The 26,380-nt window shown below is 47.0% G+C and overlaps 1 protein-coding gene and 1 long non-coding RNA gene across 9 annotated transcripts; one reads left to right on the forward strand and one right to left on the reverse strand.

Moving 5' to 3' along the window:
* Positions 1–3,219: 3,219 nt before the first annotated feature.
* SLC4A3 (solute carrier family 4 member 3) lies at positions 3,220–20,346 on the reverse strand. Of its 8 annotated transcripts, none has more exons than XM_074191277.1 (23): positions 20,108–20,346; positions 19,662–19,783; positions 19,212–19,374; positions 18,259–18,548; positions 17,913–18,028; positions 16,965–17,164; positions 15,178–15,326; positions 13,856–14,069; positions 12,167–12,302; positions 11,841–12,024; positions 10,121–10,220; positions 9,559–9,743; positions 8,791–9,019; positions 8,350–8,568; positions 7,991–8,139; positions 7,574–7,768; positions 6,946–7,176; positions 6,492–6,581; positions 5,705–5,871; positions 4,742–4,995; positions 4,322–4,491; positions 3,787–4,013; positions 3,220–3,569 (listed from the first exon to the last, which is right to left on the reverse strand). In XM_074191277.1, exons 2-23 carry the CDS (start codon positions 19,710–19,712, stop codon positions 3,389–3,391), a joined length of 3,900 nt encoding a protein of 1,299 aa, XP_074047378.1. In that variant the 5' UTR covers positions 19,713–19,783; positions 20,108–20,346; the 3' UTR covers positions 3,220–3,388. The 8 variants fall into 8 exon arrangements, with proteins under 8 accessions (XP_074047378.1, XP_074047379.1, XP_074047377.1 ...); XM_074191278.1 differs by having other exon boundaries at positions 13,856–14,036; positions 16,965–17,194; XM_074191276.1 differs by having other exon boundaries at positions 16,965–17,194.
* Positions 19,188–24,191, forward strand: LOC141490897 (uncharacterized). Its single transcript, XR_012469388.1, has 3 exons — positions 19,188–19,402; positions 23,355–23,469; positions 23,588–24,191. It is a non-coding gene; the product is annotated as an uncharacterized LOC141490897 (long non-coding RNA).
* Positions 24,192–26,380: the final 2,189 nt, after the last annotated feature.

A 26,380-nucleotide genomic window follows, 5' to 3' on the forward strand; every position in this document is an offset into this window, starting at 1 on the left:
TCATTTTCAAGCTGAAAGAGTTCATCTAAATGGCTAGGTGACCAAGCACTGACCTTGAATTTGAGAAAACACTGAGTTCAAATCCTGCCTCAGAGACTTTTTGTACAATTCTGGTCAATTTCCTCAACCTCCCTTAGCTCCGATTTCCTCAACTGTAAAATGAGAATAATCATAGGATCTACCTTTCAAGCTGGTTGTGTGTGTGTGTGTGTGTGTGTGTGTGTGTGTGTGTGTGTGTATGTGTGTGTCCTTGATGGCAGTTGGGATGGGGAGGTGTGTGTATATACATGTGTGTTTATATATGTGTAGATATCCATATGATACCATAGGCATTCTATAATATCAGATAGATTCACGTAAATGTATTACGCACACATGTGCAAATTGCATTGTACATTAGAATCAAATATACTGTAGATAATGTCTATATCGATATTCCATATGCATATATATATATATGTATACATATACATGTGTGCACATATCAAAACCCCAGTAGATTCCCTGGGTTTTCTAATAGTCATGGGCCAAGCCCTCTGGTCTTTACAAAGATTCCTCTCTCATTGAATCCTCACAATCATCCTTCAAGGTAAATGCTATTAGGTAGAGGTTAAATGACTTGCCCAGGATCACACAACAAATGAGAATAGGAAGTCACATTTGAACTCAGGTCTTCTTGACTCCAGGCCCAGCTCTCTGTCCACTGCACCACCTAGTTAATGAACTAAATACCCATAGATTTAGACTATACAGTCTCATACATTATGTGTATCCATATAGTCATGTATACATGTATATGTGAAACTTGGAAACTTCCAAGCACAATGAAAAGCATTTAGTCCAATTCTCTCACTTGACAGGCAAGGAAACTGAGACCCACTTTGGTTATGTGACTTAACTAAGGCGGCACCAGCTCTCCTGACTACAAAATGAGAAACCTTTCCTGTACCATATGAAGCCTGGGATCACATTCAGCATCCTACAATAGCCTCCCTTCTCTACCACAGAGGATAAAAATGTGGGGGATGAGAAATAGTCAAGGCAGCTCTTCCTTCCCCTTTTGCCCCCCACTTCCCTGGGGATCCCATCATTCCCAAAGGTTACCAACTCAAGCTCTAGTCCCAAGCCCATATCTATGTAAAAAGACCTTCCCTGGGCCCTTTAGAAGGACCCAAGAAAAAGTGTCAAAACCCTGGCAGATTTGACCCAGTCATGGGTCAGTCCTTATAAAGGCCAAATGATCTTTACAAAGATTCCTCTCTCATTGAATCCTCACAACCACCCTTTCAAGGTAAACACTATTTAGGCAGGGGGTTAAAGTGACTTGCCCAAGGTCACATAACTAATGCAGTACTGAGGGCAGAACTCAAGTCTTCCTGACTCCAGGTCCAGCTCTCTATCCACTGCACCACCTAACTGGTAAACTAAATATAGATTTAGGTATTGTACCAATGTCCATAGGCAAATCTTTTTCATCCAGGAGCTGCCACTTTCACAATATATTGTTTCCCCAGTCAAAACAGTGGCCCAACCTTTGGCCTGATAGTCAGCCCCTCTTTAGGAAGAGATGGGAGGCCCCATCTCCAACGAAACAATTTGGAATCCAAGGTCCTTAAGGGGATACTACAAAACAAGGAAATGGGGTTCAAAGGTAGATTTGGGGGAATTACAACCAGATTCAGATTCCTTTCTAATGCTGAAGTGCTTTGTAACTTTCCTCTATCACATCACATTCTACTTTTTCAGTAGGTTTTTGTGTATCTGCCCTATCTTCGCAATGGACTTTAAACTTGAAGGCACACTCTACGTCATATTTCCAGAGTGACCTCAATAGCTTGCATGTGGCTAATGCTTAAAGGTTTGAATTTAATCATACTTGTACTCTTCCTTTTTTGTACGTGTTTGTCCTTAAAACCAAGGAATTTTAGAGCTGAAAAGTACCTGAGAGACCAATCAGTCCAACCTCCTGATTTTACATGTGAGGAGAGAAAAGCATAATGGCAAGGTCCCAAAGTTAGTTGGTGGCAAAGCTAAGTTCTCCTGCTCCCCAGGACTTGTCCTTTTATTTTTAAGAATATCTTTTAAATTTTTCACTTTCTGTGCTTAAAAATAAAGGAAATTTTTTGTTGGACTACCAATGAATAGATGTGTCAATCTACCTCTGCTGGTAGACCTGGCAACCAAGAATCCGCTTGCCTTCCAAGAGAATGATGAAGTGGGGAGAGAGAGGCAAAGAAGAGATCATCAGAGTCCTAAGCAAAGATGGTACTGAAGAATAATACTGGATCACTTGACCTGTCCCCTGACTCCTGCTCACTATTTTCATGTTCCTCCCCAACAGATTTCATTCCTGAAAAGCTTTAGAATGGCTACTGTGGGGGTAGAATTTTATCTCCATTGGAGTACCGATTGTTTCATTCATTGTATCTGTTAACAGCTTTTGTTTATTTATCTTCTTTGTGACCCTGTTTGGAATTTTCTTGGCAAAGATACTGGAGTGTTTTTTCATTTCCTTTCTCCAGGTCATTTTGCAGATGAGGAAACTGTGGAAAACAGGCTTAAGTGACTTGTCCTGGATTACATAGCGGTTAATTGTGTGAAGTTGGAGTTGAACTCGGGTATTTGACTCCAGAGTCTAGGCAGTATCCACTCACTAACTTGGCTGCCACCTAGCCAGCTTTCATTACCATGACCAAGGTTCCCAGACACTGCCAGCAGGTTTTAGCATCAACTGTCCTCAGTGGGAAACAAGGTACCATTTGTAGATCACTGAGACTCAAAGCAAATGGTGCTTCTAAGGTAATACAGGGGCAGCAGACTTGGCATTATCCCTCCAGTGGCAGATGTAGGAATAGACTAGATTTTGATAACTCTCCTGGGGGGAACCTCGAATGTTGGGGTGGGGAAAGAATGACAGACTTGAACAAGATTGGTCATTGTGGGTTCAAGGAGGACCAGGCTGGGAGAAGGGTCTTGCACTGATGCCGCAGACAGTCAGTTACTGGAAGAAATGTATCCTGGATACCTGAGTATTAGATCTTTAAATGCAAAACCTCTAGACCTTTACCCATGCCCTCAGGTTCTCTACCTCTGAACTTGCATCAATCTGAACTTAGCCACCCTAAGAACAGGATATCTAGGGAAGCAGTATCTGAAGGAAGAGGCATCATGTATGTAAGAGAGTAAAGATGCAACCGAGGAAACAAGTCAGACAGAAGATGAGACGTTATTTGGTTGTAATGAGGTCAAAGCTGAATTGGGATGAAGGTCTGGAATGGGGGTGTGGGAGTTGAGGGACCAATATCCTGGGTGGAAGTCAGGAAGGTCACTCTGCTTTGAGGGTTGCTAAATGGTGACCAGGCACATCTTGGAACAATAAGATGTATCATCAGCTCTGGGATTGGGGCCTTGCTCGGACCCCATTCTCTAGGCTGGGGAAATCTCTAGGTTTCCCCTCATCCCAATCGTCTCTGGGGACTCCTCTCCAGTTTTTACACGGGCATGTGGAGTTCATTATATTCATCCTGGCCATCCTCATCAAAGTTGGGTTCCACATCTTCAGAGTCCAGCTGTTTGGGGGGAATAATATAAAGAAGGGACATAATTCAGGGTTCTCCTCTCTGATCTTCAACTGTTCCTCCCCTGAGCTCACCATCTGAAGCTTTCTCTTCCCTCCCTTAGTTCTCACTTGCCCACAGTTCCCCCCGCCCATGTCCCTGGTTCTTGCCAGTCTTATGATCTTTCAACCCTCCCCCCTGCTCCAGTCACCCAATGACCCTCTGCCACCTGGTTCCCTGCCACCTCACACAGCGTCGGCTCCTGCTCCTCCATATTCTCACCGCCTGTAGTTCCCTGTCGTGAAAGATTCGAGGCAGCAGGCAATGCCTCAGAGGGACCGTGAGCAGCAGTAGAAAGGGGAAGGCCAGTGAGGCAGCTGTGGACTTGACCAACCAGAGCAAAGCAATGCAAGCCAACTGGATGAGAGTAAAGAGGTGCATCCGCCAAGTCTTCACCTTTGGAAGGGCAGAGCAGGAACAGAGGCATCAGGACTTCAGCTCTCAAGCTGGGTCCATATCTTGATTCCCCAGCAGCAGACCTTGGGGACACTTGGTTCCTGACATCCCTTAGTAGAATGGAAGCTCCTTGAAGGTAAAGGCCATCTCCCTTCTGTATTTGTATACACAGGGTCCTCCTGGACCAGGCCAGGTGCTAACCAAGTATCTGTTTATCGATTGATGGGGTGATTGGCCCAGACCTCCTCTTTTACCTGTGTCCCAGACATCCCTTCCCATCCCTCCTGCTCCTTCCCAGCATCCTGCACCTTGTTTACATAGGGCTCATCAGGATGATGTTTTATGGGCATCAGGATGAGCAAGAGGCGCTCTGCGAGCTGTATCCCAGACAGGGAGGTGACCCCCATGTACAGAAAAACTCCAAACAGCACGGCCAGCGGGATCTGACGCAGCACTGGTCCCATCACAATGGAGAGTCCTAGGGAGAGGAGGGGACCCTGAGTCACCCTTCCCCTCAGTATGGCCTCAAGATGATACCTAGGAGGGGGAAGGAGGGAAAGCTGGCCAAGGGGCCCAGGAAGACTAGATTTTCAGGAATGAAGCTCGGGATTCTGAACAGGAGATGGAAAAACTGAGCTTGGAGATCTGAGGGTAAGCCTGAAGGGGGAGTGAGGGCCCAAGGGAGCTGGAGCTGGAGCAGGAGGGGAGTCCAAGGGAGAAACTCTCACCCACGAGGCTGGAAATGAGCATTCCGGTGAGCCGCTGTTCCCTGACCATTTTGATCTTGGGCTTGTCCCCAGGAGCAGTGCCCTTGCGCATCACAGTCAGGGCATTCACATGAGTGACAGTTCGAACGGTGGCAGCCGCAAGCCAGGGCAACCCAAAGAGCCCACACAGGCCCCCCAGAGAGCCAATCAGCAACAAGTCCAGGTGGAAGCCCGAACCCTTGACCAGCCTCCGAGCCTTCTGGCTGACAATGAGCCTGCCAGGGGTTGTGGGGAAGGAGGCAGACAGGACAAAGAAAGGAAGGTTTAGGAGAAATATTCCCCTGAGATGGAGCTAGATTTTCAGAGTTTTCTTCACAGGTGCAAAGAATGGTATTCTCCTATCCAACACTCCTCAGTCTTCCCTTTCTTGGCTCTGGGTCTATGCTCATACTGCCCCCCCCCAAAGCCCAGAATGCTACCACAGGCCCCTAACCCCAACCCCAATGAGTGAGTCCCTCCCCACTTTCAAGTCCAACTCAAATGACCCATCTTAGTTAGCAATGACTTTTCCTGGTCTTGTGGACCTACAATAGAGACCCCTTCAAGCTGTCTCAGGCACCATGAATTGCAGTTGTTTGGGTCTCCTACTTCCCACCACCAGACTGGGAGTACAAGGACCAGAGCACACCATTTCTACATTGGAGAATGCCTGACCATGTTCTGGTGAATTCAAATGATACTTATGGAATTTGATAAGAATCTAAGACAGATTGATAAATCAGGGACAAAAGAATACAAATATTTAGCCAAAATGAAATTTAAAATGAATGTATGTATACCCACCCAGAGTCTCAAATCTACCATGGAGTCCAGGCCTCAATCCTAAACCTAAACCTAGGCTCTTATCCCCCTGAAGCCCATCATTGGTCCCCTGCTTCAACACTAAGCCCCTGGTCCCCCATTCCCCTTTCCCTGCCCCCTCACGCAGTGATCTGTGTCTCCATGAAGATGAGAATGAGGACAAGGAGAGCTGGAATAGCTGCTGCCACCATCATCCAAGGTGGAAAGGGTCGAGAGCTGCCCAGGGGTGGGATGAACCAATTACGTTTTTGGGGAGAAGTCACCGAGAGCCCAGAGGGTACAGTCAGTTTCTGTGGGGTTGGAAGGAACAAGGTTTGGTGGTGCAAGGCTCTCCAAGCCCCAACTCCTCCCTCACAGATATTCTTGCAAGGATCTACTTCAAAGCTTATCAGAGTAACGATCCCCCTAAAGAACCCAAAGTCTTAGGGCCCATAGAGAATTCTGTACTAAGTTGGAAGGAGGGTGTGTACAGTCATACCAAAACTCCTTTCTCTCCCTATAGTCCTTAGATTCCATCATCATTCCTGTGGTGACTCCTCCATCTGGCCTTCCAGATATCACCCACCCTGTCTCCCACCTCCACAGTTCTCAGTTATAGATCACATCACAGCCTGGCTCAGGGTTAGAGCTTGGTTGACCCATAGAGTAGATGCCAAAAAACTTGGGCAGGGAGGTGGGGGAAGGAGTCATCAGGAATGGAGAGGAGGAAGAACTATTTATCCCCTTAACACTTGAAGGATGAGAATATCAACTTGGCCTCTCAGGTACTGGGGATACCTACCAACACAGGCTTAATAACTATTTGCTGAGTTGAATTAAATTAGAGATAAAAAAAAAACCAACAGGCTCTGGGATAGAAAGGGAGCTGGGAACAGAGGCAAGGAGGTTAGAGAGAACAATATTTCCTCACCTGGGTATAGCTGTCAATGACAAAGTAATCCACCAAAACCATCACCAGAATGGAGATTGGGGTCCCAAAGTCACCAATAATTCGGCGTGCCTTATGGAAGAAGGGAAGAACCAGAGTGGGGGGAGGACTAATAGAGGAGGCCCACCCTCTTCTCTCTAGAGTCTTAATCCAGTGTCCAAACTTTTACAAAATCTATATTCTGCTAAAAAAAAACAAGCTCTAAAAAAAAACCAAAATCTATATTCTGAAACTCAGCATTATCCATCCAATATCAGACACCCCATTTACCACTTTGAAGAGGACACATTCAAGCTAGCTAGTCTAACTCTAGCTGGGGCCTGTGTCCACCAAAGAGAAGACCTAAGGAAGTCTAACCCTTCCATCACTGCCTGGAAGACAAGGATCCCCCCTCTCCCTGGCCCCTAGACCCAAATAACCTGGGCCCAACCCCTACCTTTCCCCCCAGAAAACGACTGTTCCTGAATTTCCGCAGAAAGTAGGCAATAAGGAAAGTCCCAAACATGAGGATGAGGGAAATCAGTGCAGTGCAGCTGGGTTGGTTCTGGTCTTGTGGCTCCACCATGGTAGGCAGTGCACTGGAATTCAAGTCTAGGGGAGACCCTAATGTCCTTTCCAAATCCAAATCCGGAGGCTGGGAGCCCAGTATGGGATACTCAGTAAACACCTGTGCAAGTGAAAATGTCACATAGATCCATCACATCTTAGTGCAGGTAGGTCTTAACATTTAACCCTGCAGGTGAGTGGGTCCCTCTCACACACACAAACCTCTGTGCAAGAAAAAGTGATGCTAGCCATCATCAACTATATAGAGGAATGTGATGTGTGATCTATCATTACACACTTGTAAAGCTGAGTCCCCAAATGTTGCACCCTCTTTACTATGAAATTTCTGCCACATCTTGTGTAGAAGGTAGGTTATCACCCCATTCCCAAGATCCATTCCATCTCTCCTCCCCAACACCCCTCAACATGCTTTCTTACCCAGGGTTCCCAGATTCCCTCTCCTCCCTCCTTCCCCTTTATTTTTCCCAACCCTTTGCTAGACCTTTCTGGCTCTCCACCTGATAGAGCTTGTAGAAAGTCTCATAGATGAAGATGAGGGCGATGAGAAAGGCAAAGATCTCTTGGGTGAAGGGTGAGATGTATCGGACGAGAAAGCTGCCTTCCATGGCCACCAGTATGATCACAAAGAAGACAAGCCAGAAGCCAACCCAAACCCGGCCTGTGAGAAACTCCAGCTGCTGGGAATGGCAGAACTGGGGGCATGTGGAGGATGGAAGGTTACCCATGAAGCCCACCAGCTAGTCTGTGCCTGGCAAGATTGGGGGAGGGGGAGGAAGGGAGGAAGGCTTCAAGGACTGAGGAAGACTAGCAGAGGGCACAGGATGGGGAGGATCATCGGTGTTGGTCAAGGGGGCAGGATACAGAAACATTACTGGACAGATTGTGGGGAGATGGAGGGACAACAGGGATTTCACCTTGAAGAAAGCTTCCTCAAAAACGAGCAATGGTCCTGAGAAGCCCACCACAAGCATCGGCTGGGCACCCAGCAGGGAGAAGAGGATGCCGATCACAGCAGTGGAGACGATCAGCTCTGGCACGCCCATCAACCCCTCAGTCTTCTCCCCTGGGGATGGGCAGGGTGTTAGTGAGGCACCCAGTTCCCCATTGCTCCTAACCTCTTACACCCCACCTCACTCAACCCCCCTTCCCTATCATTTTTCAGGCTCATCCCTGATCAGCAGTAAAAGGGAAATGCTCATTTATGAATCCTATAGCACCCCTTCCCCACCCCCAGGGTGGCAGCCATCTCCACTGCCCTCCAGTCCTCTCTCACCCAGAAGCCCCCCAAAAGTGATAGCCGGGCTCAGGGCTGCAAAGTAGATAAAAAGCACAGCAGCCAAGCACTGGGAGTTTATTCCATCCTTCACGTCACTGGCGTAGCGGGGATACCGGCGCCTCACATCCTGGACAACTCCCCCAAACAAGTAGCCTGTTCGTTTAAGGGGGTCATCCTCTGGGGCCCCTTCAGAGGCTCCTGGCTTCATTGCCATGTCTAAAGGGACAAAGGAGTCAAGAGATCACAAGGCCACCAAGATGCCTTCCCCAACCAGTCTGCCCACCCTGATGCCCAGGGTCTCTCTAAGTCTCGTCCTGTCAAACAAAAGGGTTTGTTTAACTTGATGGTCTTTCTTTGTTGAGGTTCCCTGGGATTCCACTCATCACTACAGAGTGCAGGGAAGTCAGGGGATATGGGCATCTGGACACAGGCTCTGACCTCTTAGGGAGATGCTGTAGGAGCCCCGTTGGGGGACCACCTTGTGTTTGTTCTCTTCCTGCTCCCTACGCTTCCTGAGCAGCTCCCGCTGGAAGGATGTCACCGACCGTAGTAGATCACGGCTCTCCACCTCAGATGGTGGGATCACAATGCTGCCGTCCAGGAACTCACTGATGGCCCCCAGCAGATCCTGGCGGTCATCTGCCTGGTATGCAGCCTCGTGGAATTGCTTTGAAACATGAGAGGTAGTGTGTGGGGCAGAGGCAATGGGCCTCCTCACCCAACTTCTTATGGCCAGTCCATCCACCCACACCTGCCTCCAGCCTGATCCATGAAATGGCCTCCATCATTCACCAGGGGATCGTGAGAGTGACAATGAATCTGGGCTTTGAGGAGAAGAGAAAGAGGGCTGGGAGAAATCAAGAATGAGGAAGGACCCAGGGGCCTAGCAAGGATGAGTCCTCATTTAATGATGGACCTTGGAGGAGGCCCTTCTTGCCATCACGTATGCCAGTGGGGCCAAACTCAAATATAAACAAAAGTCACTACACCCTATAGAAGGATCCCTGCAGCCTACATATTGACTTAGAAAACTACATATTATTTATGTTTTATTGTATTTTTCTTTATTTTTGTTAAATATTTCCAAATCAGATTTTAATCCAGTTAATGAATTTGGAAATTTTGTGGCTGGTGCAGGCTGTGATTTTGAAACTGAAAGGGATTAGGGAAGCTTGGATCCAGGAAGCTTCAGGAGCAGGGCCTGACCTTGTCGGACATGAGAGTGGCGATGGATCGGCCCAGTTCATGGTAGTCGGTGCTGGTCTCTTTGGGCCCCAATAGTACAAAGATGAAACGGACAGGCACGGGAACCTCAAGGACAGATTCCAGGAGTACAGCCTCATTCAGCCGGACAAAAGCTGCAGCAGGCTGTTCCAAAAAAGGGACAGAGCCTAGGGCACAGGGAGAGAGGTAGCCTATGGGGTATGGAATGCTGGTCAGAGGAGAAAGAAATGGGACAGGGCTAGAGGGATGTTAGATGAAGACAAGATAAAGACTCAAGAATAGAAAGTGCTGCCCTGGGAAGGAACAGAGACAAGACCTGGGCTAACATATAAGCGAGACAGGTCAGAGGAGACAGGGGCGTTGTCTGAGTTCAGAGCTAATCATCTAAGTTCATTGATGGAGCCATCTGCTTGGGTCACCGCACAGAGCTGGAGCAGGAAGGTGGCACCCTCAGTGGTAAGGACTAGAAATCCAAAGCCTCAGAGAGAATGCAGGAACTGAAACCCCCTCCCCCCAACTCCTAGCTCTCCCTAACCCGTCTCACCCACAAGCACAACTGTGGCTTCAGCATCCTCAGGGATCTTCTCCAGTAGCTTCAGGCTTTTCCCTCGATGGCCATCTCCCCCAGGGATGTGCAGGGGCTTCTGAGGATACAGAACTGAGATTGGGACTGGGACCCAAACCAAGATCAAGGATTATGACATCTGATTATGCCCTTTCACTCCTACCCCAACCCAAGGAACTCCCCAATGGAAGAAGATACAGATTTTCATTCTTTGTATCTGGATCCCCAATATCTTAGCAGCGTGTCTGGCCTGTAGCAGATATAATCAGCAGATAGCTGATTAACAGTATCCAGTAGTGTAGATGAAAGAGTATTTTGGATTCAAATCCCAGCTCTCAAATGCATTTTCTGTATGATTGAAAGCAGATCTTCTCTAGCCTTCAGTGTCTTACAATGTAAAATGGTGGAGTTGAAAAAATCAAGAGTTGAAGTGATGGTTGGAAGTAACTAAAAGCAGTGACCTTTCTTGCAAATAAATATTCATATCTTCATATTATGATTTATTAATTGTCAATCAATTATATAGACTCATTTTGTTGAAGCCTTAGGATATAAGGGATTTTGATGGAGAGATAAGCAACTGTTCTCAGGGAAAATATGTTTCTCCACTTTATTAAATAAGCAATATTTAATAAACTGGCTTGGGAGCTCTGAGGTAACTAATTAATGAGAAAAAATATTCGGTATATCCTTGGATCACTTTAGAACCCAGGATGAAGAGAATATCCATAGTAATTAGTCAAAAAGCAGGCTGAAGGGTGGGCATCCCATTTAGGATATGCATGAATGTGGTCAACTCCAAAACCTCCCACAGGCGTTTTCTTTTTTTTTATTAGGGTATTGGATTAAATAACCAGTAATATCTCTTCCAAGTCTGAAATTCAATGATCCTGCTATTCAGTATGCAGACTGAGAGAAAGAACAACCATATGGCATAACAGGAAAAGCAGAGGCCTAGCCATCAGAAAATCTGAGTTCTAATCAGAGCTTGTTGCTCACTAGTTCTATGGTCTAAGAGGCCAGTCACTTCAATTCTCTGAGGTCCCTTCAGGTTCTTCATTTGAAAAATGACTTGTCTGTTATTAGTGGGAATTGTGAAGAAAGCAAATTTCAAATGTGAAAGGGCTATGAAAATGGAAGTCATCAGACCCCCATTTTGCCATTTTGTAGTCACACAGACTGAGCAGTCCCCCTTTGCCTCTCTGGGCCTTCAGGGTCCTCCCCAGAAATCCAGGACTTTGATGGTGGGGGGGTGGCCCTCAATGGTGTACAGAACTGCCTCTCTGACTTCACAGATGGCTTTCAAGAATTGCTGAGGCTGAAAAACTCATCCCCCTGTGAGTCCACCTGGTGATGCACCTGAGATGCCTAAAGCAATCCTGATGGAGGAGGGTCTTTGGGCTCTCTGTCAATCTGCAAGTGTGTCATAGTAACTGTCACCAGGTGATGGCGTCATCACCCATTTAGTGGACCTGATTCCACAGCCCCCATTTGGACAGGCCCAAGTGGTCTCATTTTATCATTTTAACTATTTCACATATTATTTCACATATTACCCCATCTGCAAGTACAAAATAAGTATTAGGAGGTCAGGAACTATTCTCCATAAAATATGATTAGTAAATTCAAACTGAATTGAAGATCCCTACATTTGTCTCTGACTCCACCAAAGACCAGCCTTTGAAGGGGAACCACTAACCTCTCTGCTGTCAGGATCATGGGACCAGAGCGGAACTGGTTCACTGAGGTCATCGCCCAAGGTGGGGATGGCACTGTCAGAAACATGGCCTGGAGTGGGGTGATGGTTCCCCAGCATGGAGTTCACACTGGAGCTAGATGGATTTCGGGGGAAAAGGCCTCCATCTTTGTCATCATTAGGGTGGCTGGGCAGAAGGTAGGAAGAGAGGCTTAGATCCTCTAAGACTCCTTCCCTTCTGGTTGTCTATTGCCTACTCCTTCCCTCCCCTTTCCCTTCCTTACACCACACACACACACACACACACACACACACACAGACTTTGGTACCTGTGTTTTAGTAACAGAGTACGCAGCACACTTGCTCGATCTTCAGCACGGATTTGATCTGACATGATCATTTTTTCTACCACGAGGTGAGCAATGCCAGGCAGGGTGGTCTGCTCTAGGTCCAGGAGGGTGGCTCCTAAGAGGACAAATGGTGGGGCAAGAAGAATATGGGAAGAAAAGCACAAATACTGAATCCTTACTAGCCCTAGTCATTTGCCCCTAGAAAGACTCTTAGCATCTAAGAGCTGGGTTCTCCACTGCTAGATCCACTGAGGCAAGCAGACACTTGAGAGTCTAGTTTCTGCTTTATAGTACAACAGGAATTATAATAATGGGCATAAGACATAAACAACTCAAGAGAAAGGACTAACCTTATCCAAAGACAAAATCTAAGGAAACTAGGAAGATAATCTCACTCCTAAAATAAGTCTCTACACACTGGCTAAGTTAGCATTCAAGTTTCATTCTCTTGGCTGAAAGCTTTAACCCTTATTAAAATAGAAATTGTTCCTGAGGGAGATCAAACATTATGCTGAATTTCTTGGTATCACAGATTTCAAGCCATCAAATCCAGCCCCTTCATTTTATGAAAAAGGAAACTGAGGTCCAGAGAATTTAAGTAACTTGTCCAAGGTCACAAAGATAGGAAGTAGCAGAGACAAGACTTAAGCCTAGTTTCTCAGACCCCTAGGCCAATACTACACTACCTCATTATGAATGAATTTATCAGACTCTTTCCTGAGAGCAGTTTTTGATAGAGGAGAGAAAGAAGATTATCGCCTGAGCTAGATGGACAGAACCAAAAATAAATAATACAGCATCACACAATTTTAGGAAAAGGTCATTCTATCTCTCCCTACCTCCCACCCCAGACTGAATCTATCATGACAGTGATCCTGTGACCCTAGACACAGTCCCAAGGCTGTGATGGCCCTCTCCTTGGAGCATCTGGTTAGATGATGGAAGACCTGGATTCTAATTTTTGTTAAGTTATTAATGAGCTATTTAACCTCTGTCAGCTCATTGAGTCTCTAAGTCTCAGTTTTTTCAGCTATAAAATGGGACTAAAAGTCAAACCTGCTCAGTTCCTATCTAATTCATTTAATCAATAAACATTTAATAAGTAATTGCTATGTGGGAAGGGAAAATGATATAAAGGAGTATATCTGAACACCATGAAGCATGATGGAAATGTGTAGAAGTGTCATGACTATTAAGGAAGAAGAGTTACAATAATTGTTCCATGGTCCTCAGTATGATCATCAGTCATATGCAAGAACATAACCCTGGGTCCTCCATGTTGTAGTGGAAATGGAACTAGTTCTAGAGATGGAGGATCTGAGTTCAAATCCCAACTCTGCTGGCAACCATGTGACTTTGGACAAATCACTTGGTCTGTCTGAGCCTCATAGTGTTTATCTGGAGAATGAGGGGGTAGGACTGGATAACCATTGAGGTCCCTTCCAGTTCTAAATGGATGATTCTAGAATCCAAGTATCAGTTCAGTCTGGGACCCCTCATCTATCTCCTCCCAGAAGACCTCCAGTGTTAATTAATAACTAATGAGTTAAGAAAAGGTGACAGGATGGTACATAGGGAAGAAAACAAATGGCGGAATGGAAAGTACTGAGGAGGAGAATGAGGTCAGGGTTCCCCACATAGTGTGGGAGGAGAGGGAGAGGTTCATACCATGGGCAATGGTTTTCCTCAGCTCCAGAAGGCTACGGAAAGACAGCGAAGCAACATGGGGTTTCCCCCAACGCTCGGTCTCCTCCTCCACATCCTCCTCAAACTTGATCCAGCGAGCAGTTTCACGCCACTGAGGCTCCTGGGCCTTGTCCATCATGAGCTCATTCAGTTCCACAAACACCTGAGGAAGAAAAGAGAGGAGGCAATGTGGCCTCTAGGAAAGAATAGCAGTTCAGTAGTCAGAAATTGGGTTCAGATCGCATTTCCAATGCTTGCTCCCCAGGTGACCTTGGGCAGGTCACTGGGTCTCAGTTTCCTCATGGTCTCTGAGATCTCTCCCAGCTCTCATTCTATGGACTCATGAGTAGAGTTGGGGACTAGAGCTGAGAGAAGAATCATCAAAGACAGCACCAGGGAAATGGAAAATGGGGAGAGAAGCATGAGAAATGGAATCTTGACAAGAGGAGGAAACTTGCAAAAAAAAAAAAAAATTGAGTCTTGAAATGCTAAGTGGACTATTGGTCAAGAGTCAACATTTATTAAGCATCTACTATGTACCAGGAAGGTGTGCTGCCTTGAGGAGAGGATATTGGGAAAGGAAGATCCTCACTAAGGGTCTTCAAAGTCCAAGCATTTATTGGTTATGTTGTGGACATGATTCCTGTCCAAGGAAAGCTTGGGTTGGAGGGGCTCTAGGTCCCCTTTCAATTCTAAGAGTTTAGGATTCTGAGGGAGGGGAGGGAATCAATTAATTCATAGGGGTCTACAAGACATGCTAGGTACTGTGAACCCACAGACAAAATCAAACAATCCCCTCCAGGAGCTCACATATTAACGAAGGAGATAAGAACACAGATATAAAGGCAGAATAGGTCTAAAGAGAATAAATACACAGAATCCATATATAAGGTCATCCCTGGAGAGGGTCAGCACTGGAAGCTGAGAGGGTGGAATGTCTGGAAAGCATTCATGTAGAAAGCAGTGCTTGGCCTGGGTCTTGAAGGAAGAGGGATTCCATGAGATGGAAGTGAGGACAGCGTACAATCCAGGCAGGAGGGGTGGCCAACCAAAGGGCAAAGAATCAGTACTAGAACATCATATGTGAAGAAGAGAGAAAGCCAGTCTTGGATCCTGAGAGCCATAGGACAGGGAATAATGTCCAATGAGGTTGGAAATAGGCTGGGGCCGGGCTGCAAAGACAGACTGGGGCCAGGCTGCATATGGCTTGACAAGCTAAACAGAAGAAGAGAAAGAGGGCCTGGGGACACAAAAAAGGTGGGGAGGGGTCCATTTCAACCACATTTATCCTAAATTCTCCATACCTCATGAGGCCTCCGGTCCAGTTTCTTCTTTTTCTTTTTCTTCCTCAATATAGGAGCCAGGCCTCCAGGGCTACTCCTCACAGCCTGGATCTTGGAGGGCTTCTTCACCAAATGTCTCCGAACTCCAGGGTTGTCCTCCAATCGATGACCTAGGTGGGAAAAGTGTTGTTGACTCAAGAAAGATCTGGAAATCAGATCCTGGAAGTACAGCCAAGTCCACTCTAGTTACCCTGCCCCAAGATACAACAGCAGCCCCCAAATCTAACCTTTAAACACAGGCTGAAGGAATACCCCAAAGTAGCACAGTCGAATTCTATAGACTTGCCTCTGTCCATCCATTTGTTGTATACACATCCCCGCTGACCCATTTGATATCCACAAATGACCTTCAGCCTCAGTCACCTTTGACTGTTATCAAGAGATCTCTAGGACCTATACTGACCTCATCCCTTAACCCCCTACCCACTGCCCACTGCCCCACAAGGTTATCCCTTTCCCCCAAGGGTCACTTACAAGCTAGTCCCCCAGCCATGGGGCTCAGATGACCCCGGATCAACTCCCATAGATCATAATCCTCAAATTCCAGTACAAATGCCTCAAAGTCCTCCAAGGTCTGATCTTGTAGAAAAGGGGAGCTCAGACCCTCCAGAGGGCCCAAATTAGCTTCAGTCTTAGTGCTCGGAGCTCCATTCTGTTCTGCCTCCTCCGCCATACTTGTCATTCCCCCCTGATGACTGGGCACAGCTATGACCACATGCCCAATCTGCCTGCACCAAATCCTCCCTCTCAGGGTCCAAACACTGAATTTGGTGGGGAGGAGGAAGGAGGACGAACAGGACCGTCTGGAGGTTGTGGGTCCTCTGAATCCAATGACCCCCCCAAATACCACCTCCCGGTCCTTTAAACATGCCCTTCTCTCCCCGCCCCCCTCCATCCTGCTGCTGCCATCGCTCGGATTGTTCCTGCCCCTGTCCTCAGGCCCTGGCTACTTTCCATGACGTGTCTGCTCAAAGCAGCAACAGCAGCCACCCCCCCGACACACACACACACACACATACACACACACACACACACACACACACAGACACACACACATACACACGCACACGCACACGCACACGCACACGCACACACACTCCCCGCCTACATGTGGTGGCTGTGAGAGGGAGGGAGAAGAAGGGAGGGTGTGGTCAGTGGAGGCCTTCCCCAGGGCAGGGAGCTCCATGGGTGATGACAGGTGGTACAGAAAGCAGACGACTGATAATAGAGAGAATGTACACAGGCCCAGGAGCAGCCACAGAGAGAGAAGGGGGAAAGAGGAAAGGGCAAATGGGTAGAGACAGACAGAGGATGACAGCAGAGGTGAAGGACAGCATGCAAAATGGAGCAAAGCCAGGATCCTGAACAGAGGTGTCAGTGCACTTCCCATGGATCATCTCATTTGATATCACAAGCCCCCTAAAAAGTAAGTCCTACAAGTTTCTCGTCTTACAGATGAAAGAGAAAAGAGATATTTTAAAACTAGCTCCTATGGAGTGTTTTAAAGTTCCCAAAGCTGTACTTAGACCATCTCAATAGAGCTGCCCAGTTCTAGGAAGTGGATGTTGCTATTCTTCCCATTTTACAGAGAGGGATCCTGAGGCTGAAAGAGGTTCAGTGACTTTGATAGGGTCAAAGAGCTCTTTAAATGACTAAGGCTGGAGCCCGTGTCTTCCTGATTCCAAGCCCAGTACAGGCATCCTTGCATGAGTCTAAGGAATGAGGTCTAGGAGGGACCTTTCACTCACTCTTCATGTCATCCAGGTCAGCAGAGCCAAGCATCTGGGCCTCAGCCTCATCGGTGGGCATCTGCTGCTCCAGGCTGCCCGGGTTTTCCAAGGCACTGCCAGGGCGCAGGCGCTCCCGCAGGTCATAACTTGCTGATGGACTACATGGCCTGGCCTTCTCCTCCGTGCCTCGAGGGGTCCGGGGCCCGGGCACAGGGGGACTGGGAGAAGAGGACAGCTGGAGCAGGGAGCTGGGGTGGAGAAGAGGCCCCTGCTTCCCTCCCCTGCCGTCTCGGGGAGAATTCAGACCCTTCCAAGAGCCTGGAGTGGAAATCTACAAAGCACAGACCCTGTCCCCTCAGGAGGGTCCCTTGATCTCTCCCCCCACCCACCCTACAAGGCAGGCCCGAGAAGCAGCAGCCACTCAGGAGCCACTTGTATTGGGGAGGAAAAGTTTTTCCTAAAGGTGAAGGAAGGAAGGTGAGAAGAGCAGTCAGTGTTCTCCCCTACCCCTTCTCACCCCTCTTTCCTTGCCCCCTCTTCATCATTCTCCCCCCAGCTTCTATTCTCTATACTTTCTTCTCTCATTATTCCTCTTTTCCTTGCCCCCCTTCTACTCCTTTCCCATATGACTCTACCTCATCCACTCCTTTATCACCTCCTTTGTCCTCTCAGTTCAGTATTACTTATTACTTGCATTACTTAACGTTATAGATCATGTTTGGGGATTGGTGCTAGGGCAGAGCCTTCCCCCTGGCTTCTCTAAGACCTAGAGAATTTTGAGGGGGGGTTGGGGAGGGGTAGCTGCGCAACTGGGCAGGGAACAGGGCTAGAAAAGAGGCCCAAATGCTTCTGTCACCAACCCTACAGGGAAAGAACCTCTCTCCAAGGTGGGGTATAGAAGTGTGGCAAATCCTTGGCTTGATCCCTCTGCAGTTCTGGGGAAGAGGCCGAGTTAGTGATGAATACCTGCTGAACTGTTCATAGTCACATTCAAGACCCAGGCCAATCTGAGACAAGGACTTTGTAGAGAGACTCTTCCGTGGGATGCCCACACTGTCTTCATCATCACTTCCTATGGAGAACTGGGGATCAAAAGAATGAAACTTTAGAGTTGTGTGCCCTCCTGCCAGCCCAATTAGCCCCAAAAACCACACCCTTCAGTTTCCCTTTGTCCCTTGAAGATTTACTTCCTCTACCCCTCCCTGACCATTCAACCATTATGACCCCTATGGTAATGTCCATTCAACCCTGCCCTTCAAAGCATCACCTCCACATCACTCCATCTCCAACTCTCGAGAGACATCACTCTTACCTTGGCTCTGCTTGGGGACCCTGAAGGCAAGGGTTCCTGGTCCAATGTCTCTGACTCAGACTCCCCTTCTTCCTCTTCCTCTTCCTCCTCCTCCTCTTCTTCCTCTACCCCAGCTCCCCCCTCCTCCTGGATGGGAGGGGTGCCTTCAGAAGGGGGAGCAGAGGTTTTCTCCTTCTTCCTCTTTCTCCTGGCCCGACGGGCAGAGGTGATGGGTAGCCGGCGAAACTTGTGTGGGGGAGGCAGTCGAGCTGACAGCGGGTGGTGTGTGTGGTGGGATGTGTGACGGTGAACTGAGATTGTAGGGAGAGTTGGCCTCAGGTCCCTGCCCTGGGACAGCAACCCCCACCCCCCCATATACCTTACCTTAGGCACAGTTCCTAGGACCCTCCTCCCAAGTTCCTACCATCTTTCTTCAACCAACAACACTACCTATGCCCTCTTAACTCAAGAGATCTCCCCACAATCTTTCCTTAGGTCACCATGCCCCCTTCAGTTGGGTCCAGATCCCTGTGACCTGATGAAGACTAAACAGGTCAGGAGTAAAGGTAAGAAGAGAAACAGAGAGAGAAAGGGTATCAGGAAGGTGAAAGATGGAGAACCAATGAGGAGCTGAAGAGGAGAGATAGGTATATAAAGACAGCAGGAGACAAAGGAGAGGTGAAGAGCTTAAGAAGATGGGGGACAGAAGGGAGCAGTTAAAAAGATGAGGACCTGGCCACAGAGACTGTAGGGCTACATCTTACTGCTAATACTTTAAGTGCCCATGTCTAGAGCTCCTGCAGTAGAGAATGCAGTGTGGATCACCACCACACAGTAACCAGCACAATAGCTAGCAAATAATGGCCTGGAGTGAGATTAGATGGTGACAGTGATGCTGATGATTGTGATAACAGTGATGAGGATGATGATGGTGATAATGGTGATAACAGGCTGGGGACCCTAGGGCTACGCACACTCAAAGTCTCTCTCGCTGTAGCTTCGGATTGGTTTTTCAGGGTCACGGGCAGGAGGCTTGCTGATCAGGTCCCCAAACCTTCGTATAGCCAAGGTCCTTCCCAAGTCATCATCCTCTTCTCCATCAGGGCTCAGGGGAGGCTCTTTCAGTGGTACCCGGACCTAGAGATCCCAGACATCCTCTTCCTAAGTAAGTAGTCCTGATCAGGACACTCCTGGAAGACACTCGGGCCTGGATCCTGGATCCACCCTTGAGTCAGAGCCTTCCTTACAAGTGACCTAAAAGCCGATTCCTTCCCTTTCAGTTCTCCGGAACTCCTCTCCCCTACCTTGCTCTCCTCCCAGAGCATCACCCCTCTGATGACCTTCCCAGGCCCCCCTAGTCCCCAACCTGGTGGTCTTCCTCTCCCGTACACTGTTGTATACACATCTGGGACAAACTCTTTCACCTGGGGTAGAGGGGAGGCGCCCCCGGGAGGTGGGATCAATCCGTTAGCCATCAGTCTGGCCTTGGGAGTGGGTCCCTGTCGGTCTCTGTCACTGAAGGGGTACAGGATCTAAGTGGGGAGGTCTGGGGGGTGAAGGGAGCAAGATCAGGACAAGCCCACCATCCCCACGCCCTGCTTCCTCCACCGCCCCCCACCCCATCCCTACACCCCTCCCCTCTCTCGATGTTCGCTGCCCCCCCCCCCGCCCAAGGAAGCCGGGCCGCCCTCCCCCATCCCCGTGACCTTCTCCGCCCCCCCCTTGGCAGTCGGTCCCCCCTCTATCCCAGGTTCAGGTTCAGGTTCAGACCCCGGCCTACAGACCCCCCCCACCTTAGCCGCCACGCCCCGCATCCGGTCCCCTCGCCCCCGCTCCTCCTCCTCCCTCCCCCCGCCCCCCACGGCGGTACCTCGGGGATCCGGAGCCAGTGTTGGGGGCCGGGAGCTTCCCATCTTCCTCCCGCGCTCCGCTTCGGGGCCTCCGGGTGCCCGGGCAACCTCTGGCGGAGACCGCAACAAGCCGGGCGAGCGAGCCGGGCAGCACTGGACAGACAGACGCAGGCGCCCGAGCCCGCACCCGCAGCCCCGCACCCGCACCCGCAGCCCCGCGGCTCCACCTCCTCAGTCCCCGCCCGGCGCGGCAGCTCAGCCGAGCCTCGGCCCGTCACAATGAGAGCGGGAGTGGGGCCGTGACTCACAGCACGCGGGCCGAACCAGCTCCCCGACTGCAGGCTCCGGGACCCCGCCGCCCTCCCCGCCCCCCGGGCCCGGAGCGCAAGCCCCACCTCCCCGGCTCATCGGGGGGCCTCCAGTTCCCACAATCCCCCGAACACACCCCCTTCCCCCTGCCCACTGCAGAAGGCCCCCCTCTTATGTTCCCCACTGCCACATAGCACATCAACAACCCCTCCAGCTCGTGCCTCGCCCCTAACCAGGATACTAGCCCCCCACCAACATAAAACTTCTTTATTCCTTTCTTATCAAATACAACATCTTCATCTTGCCGCTGTCCAACGCACAGGGTCGTTCTCTTGAAAAACTCGACATAGAGAGAAAAACCATCTTCGGAAAACCTGGCTTCTCATTTCACCTCTACTATTATTTTGTGTCACTTTAGAAAAAAACATTCTCTGAGTCTCAGTTTCTCTTTCTGCATAATCAGGATAACAGTACAGGTCCTGCCTGCCTTTATGGAATCAGGGAAAATGCATCCCACAATCCTTGAGAGCAGCAAATAGTCCCAATGTAAGGGCGGCTCAGCTGTTAGCTAATTGTGAGGCCTTAGGTTGCTCCTGCTCTCTTCCTATCTGAAAAGTGAGAAGTTAGACTCCTTGATCGTAGAAAGTCCCTGCTAGCTCTAAATTTTATATTCTTCTGAAGACAGTAGCTCTTGGTGGTGGTGATGATGAGATTTGTCCTTGGTTCTCAAAGAGGACCATGATATCAGGATGCTGGTGCCATGACAAGCACGGGGCTGCTGTGCTAAGTCACCAGGCTCACTTTTTCCTCCAGTGTCATCTGGGCCCAGTGGTCACACTGAAATCAGGACAACTGGAGAGGGCTCTTGGAAGGAGGGAACCCAACCAATTAGAGGCACCTAATTCAACCTGAACAAACATCTCCTCTACCACATTCTCAACAAATTATCATCCAATTTTCACTGGAAACTTCCAGGGCGGGGGGAAAAAACTCCACCTCCCAAGGCAAGTTCATTCTCCCAATTTGGGGCGCAGAATCTACATTGGTGAAGAAACTTCTAAACTCTCCTAATCCGGACTAGCAATTTTTCCTCAAATTTTCATCTTAGAGAATTATATAGGAACAGTAGGAGGTTAAATGATTTTTCCCAGACCTCACAGTCCATTCATGAGTCAAGAGTCTAGATAAGTCTAAATCTGGATTCTGAGGACACTGCTGTAGCCACAAGCCCAAGGTTCCTCTAATTATTAGGAAGTTTTTATTAAAAATCAACTTTCTATATGCAGTTTTTGACTGCCTCTGAGACCAAATAAGTCTGCTACCCTGTCAAGGAAAATCTCTTTACCACATTATAGTATAGTTTTTTGAATATTTGAAGGGATAGTATCATATCCCTATTAAAGCCTTCTCTTCTCCAAGTTAAACATGCCCAGTTTCTTCCACTTATCCTTGTCTGTGCATGGCAGGCTCTCCAGTCCATTTATCATCCCAGCTGCCTTCCTCTAGTCATACTGATTACTAGACATATAGATTACTACTATATCTCATTAAAATGTTAATCATCACAGAGGTAGGCACATGCGCCATCCCTAGGGCACATCACTAAAAACTTCCTTCCAAATTGATATTGAACCATTAATGACTACTCTTTGAGTCCAGTCATTCAACTACTTCTGGAGTCTCTTAATCGTAATATCATCTAGGTCAAATCTTTTCCACTTTTTACCAAGAGATTAATTTGAGACATTCTGTCAAATGTTTTGCTAAAATCTATTATCTACATTATTCCCTAGGTCTTCCAGGTTGATAAAGAACATGACATGACATCCTTGATGGAGCTAGGCTGCTGACTTTTATGATGATTGCTTGGATAATTGCTAATCAGCTCTTTAACAGTAAATTCCAGAATTTTTCCAACAATCAGAGTCAAGTTCACTGGATGTAGTTTGCAGGTTTCTTTTGATTTTTTTTTTAATTAGGATATTTACCCTTCCTCAGTCCTATGGTATCGCCTCCATCCCTAGTGGAGGCTGTACCAATACACCAGGCAAGTTCTATCAATTCCCTGGGATATAATTCATCTAGACCCTGTGAGTTAGCTTAGAGAAGGCAGTTTTATGCTTTCTTACTATCTCTTTACTAGGGTCTCAATTCCCTACATTCCATTTTCTTCCTGCCTTTCCTTCTCAGCACAGTATCGTAATAGAGAATAGAAAAGGGTTTGTCCCTTCCTTAACCCTCTTTACAACACCAGTTCAACTGACCCGTTTTTTTTAGTTGTGCAACTTTGATTCATTTTGAATCTCAGTGAAACTTTAAGGACTATTTCATTCTTTTTTTATTCAATTTCCATTACTAGTCTTTGCTTCCATTTTCTATATACAACTTTTTAATCTAAATCTGAGAAGCACTTCTCTAATCTTTCTAGAGATGTGGAATATATGTGGTCAATCAATTTCTTTGCTTACTGAATCTTTATTATAAGAAAAAATTCTAGATTTTAAAATGTTTATCTGGCTTGGTAAATGGTTCCTTGTGAATCCACAACCATGTGTTAACAGTTCCCCTCTTTTCCTTCTTCATTGAAATTAATTTCTGTTTGGGTCTTCAGAATTTCATTCTTGAGTTTCTCATCCCACCTGGTTGACTTCTGCAGAATGTTAAGACCATAGGATTCCCCACTCGTCCTTTCTCTGATCGTTTTGAAATTTGCTCTCACAAGACCTAGAGTGCATCAAATTAGCCCAAACCTCCCTCTCATTTGTCACAAATTCTAAGATAGAGTGGCAGTTTCTCATACTCCAAACTCATCTCATTTCTGCTTTGTACTTCAACTGTACTGCAATTAGTTTCTCTCTGGTAGAATCAGGTTCAAAATAGTAGTTCCCTTCTTTGTTTCCTTCCCCATCAGTGCTTCAGCCCCACCACCATGTCTTCTAATCTTTTCTCATTTAACAGCCTCATAGCTTGAAAAAGAAAAAAAAAGACATACCTTCTCATGTGCTCTGGAGTTCAAACAAGGACAAAGCCCTATTGAGAGTGTGGTTAGTGAGGCCTCAGTCACTGACTTTGGGTGAGTTGGAACTAATCCCAAGGCAGGGAGTTTATTAGCATTCACATATAGATTTGTAATGAGCCCTCAAGTGCTCAAATAAAATTGTTTTATTTTGTTTTTAATATCCCTACTGAAGATCAAAGAAGACTGGTAGGCAAATATATCTTCATTTGCCTTCTTGCAAAAATAGTTTGCATCTTGGTCAGAATTTGCACCTGCAGGAAAGGAGTCTTTGCGCGTTGGAAACAACTGAGCTGAAATGGTGTCTGCCCCAAGGCAGGGTATCTGGTGTACAAGCTTGATGCTTTGGGATACAGAGCCTGAAGTTGTACCTCTTCTAAGACAGGAGACCAGTCTCTATTCTGAATTCACAAGTAGCTGAGCTTGGGATACAATCTATAGCCAGAACCTCTCATCCTGTGGAGCAGAGCAAAGGAAAAGATGCCTTGCCACATAAATAGCAAGCAAAAGAAGCAAATGTCGATAGCCTCTGACCTCATAGTAGGAATCAGGTTGTGGTCCTAACAAAGAGAAAATCAAATGATGCAAATGAAGCCTCAACTCTGGATAGACACAGGAAGATTTTCAATGTGGTTACCTTTCCTTAAAATAACCATCATGTTTGAATTGTTCATAACCAATTCTGTTTGATCAGCCAACAATCAAAAAGCTCCTATTGAGTACCAAAAAAAAAAAAAAACAGGTAGGTTGAATTTTAATTAAATTTAGGATTGACATATTGTTTGGGAGTGTTATGTATTTTGTTTGGTGGATTCTAGTGGCTTTCTTCATGTGAAACTGATTCTCAGAGTACTAATACTACATGTCTTTGTAAACATACCAGCATCCCAGATCCCATATTCTCTAAGGGGAGAAGGAACTTTTTTCTGCTACCTACAGAAAGCTCTGATGATTCAATGAAGATATTCCTCCTAAAGATGTCAACATACTGCATGTCAAAAATATCTTAGGGAGCAGCTAGGTAGTGCAGTAGATAGAGCACCGGCCCTGGAGTCAGGAGTACCTGAGTTCAAATCCGGCCTCAGACACGTAATAATTACCTAGCTGTGTGGCCTTGGGCAAGTCACTAAACTCCATTGCCTAGCAAAAACAATTATCTTGGGAAGCTAGAAAACTGTACAGAATTCTAAAAAGATAAAATGTATTAGGGGTCATTGCAAACTTATACTTGGGTTAAAGAAAAATGGATTTCCTTTGGAAGAGGCAAGGTTACAGAGTAGTTTGTTGGCTAAAAGCTGTTAGAATACTCCAATAAGATTATTACTATGAGTTAACAGTTCAATATGGCTACTGAGAAAGTTAACATAATCTCATCTATATTAAAGGGAGCAGAGGTTCCAGGATCCAAGGACACAATAGTTTCACTGTACTCTTCCATGGTCAGATCACATATGAAATATTGTACCTATCTGTGGATTACAATGATTTAGAAGGGCACTGAAAATCAGGGGAGACCCCAGAAAAGACAGCAGAGTACAACCCAGGCCCATCCCACAACTATCCCAGCAAAGACCTGGGAAGAGCAACAGACAAAAGAGGACCAGAAATCCAAGGCAGAGAAACCATAGAAGGTCATTTTACCTGAGTAGGTCAACCTGGAGAGACAATCAATAGATTTGTGAGCCCCCTGGGAAAGGGCTTGAAGAGCCTTCTGGCTCTTCAAGGTGTAGCTACAGCTGAGACAATGAACAGGAGCAGCAGCAGGGGGGAAAGAGCAGCTGGGTGACCTCACCACAGTAAGCTGGGCGGACTGAAGCTGGGCAGGGAAGGCAGGACATGAGGGAGCCCACAGGTGCAGTGCTCCATCCCCAGAGCACCACTCCAGATTCAGCCAACAGACCTCAGCTTGGATTTGCAGCTGAGTAACCAGAGCAGTGAAGAGTGACTAGAATTCATCTGCAGTCCTTTCACACTGAATTTGCAGAGATTGCCTATAAGGTCCAGGGGAGAAGCCTGAATTTCTATTACTCAGACCCAAACTGGGGATCAGAGCCTGCAAAGCTCAAACAAGGACAGCAATCAGACCACGTGGCATCTCAATAGTTTGTAGACCCTTGGTCTGAGCCATCCCTGAAATCCTTAAAGAATATGGCACTAACAGACCAAAGACAGCAATAGCAGGACCCCAGATAATATACGTATTATGTATGTCTCAATACCTCAAGAGGTCCTAACATTCCCTTCAGAAGCATAGAGGCTGGTCCTGACAAAATATCCAAATTCGTAAAGGGTGATAGAATCAATAAACAATCAAAACAGATGTCAACTATAAAGTTGTTACAGATCCAGGAGCCCCAGGACACAAATCCAAAGGACAGAATAATTCCAAGATATCTACTAGCAAAACCTCAAAGGAAAACATGGCCAGGTCTCCAGGTCAACTAGAACTCATGAAGGAAACAGTGAGAGTTCAAAAAAATGATATTAAAAGTGAAAAGAGAGATCCAGAATAAATCATTGTAGAAAACCAAAAGCTAACCCCAGAAAAGTATAGCCCTTAAAGGTACTTTCAAAAATCTGGATCTCTCCTTTCATTTATAATATTTTTTTTAAACTCTTGCTTGCTGGGTGACCTTGAACAAGTCTCTTCACTTGTATATGCCTGAGTTTTTTCAACTGTAAAATGGGGATGAGTACTTCCTTCCCAGAGTTGCTGTGAGGATCTAATGCTTAACACAATATCTGGCAAACAGTAGGGATTTAATAAATGCTTACTCTTTTTCCCTCCTTTCCTTGGCATCCTATCAATGAACTGTTTTGGCTCCTCTTGGGATGCTTGGTAATATCCATAACTCTATAATCACTGAGTGATCATCATCACCACCTAATTCTCATTGTGCCTATGTGAAGGACACAGATTTGATGTCTATCTTAGCTGAAATTCTCTATCACTCCTAGCATCAATCCC

This window comes from Macrotis lagotis, chromosome 6, assembly GCF_037893015.1.
Source record: "Macrotis lagotis isolate mMagLag1 chromosome 6, bilby.v1.9.chrom.fasta, whole genome shotgun sequence".
NCBI classification, from domain to species: domain Eukaryota; kingdom Metazoa; phylum Chordata; class Mammalia; order Peramelemorphia; family Peramelidae; genus Macrotis; species Macrotis lagotis.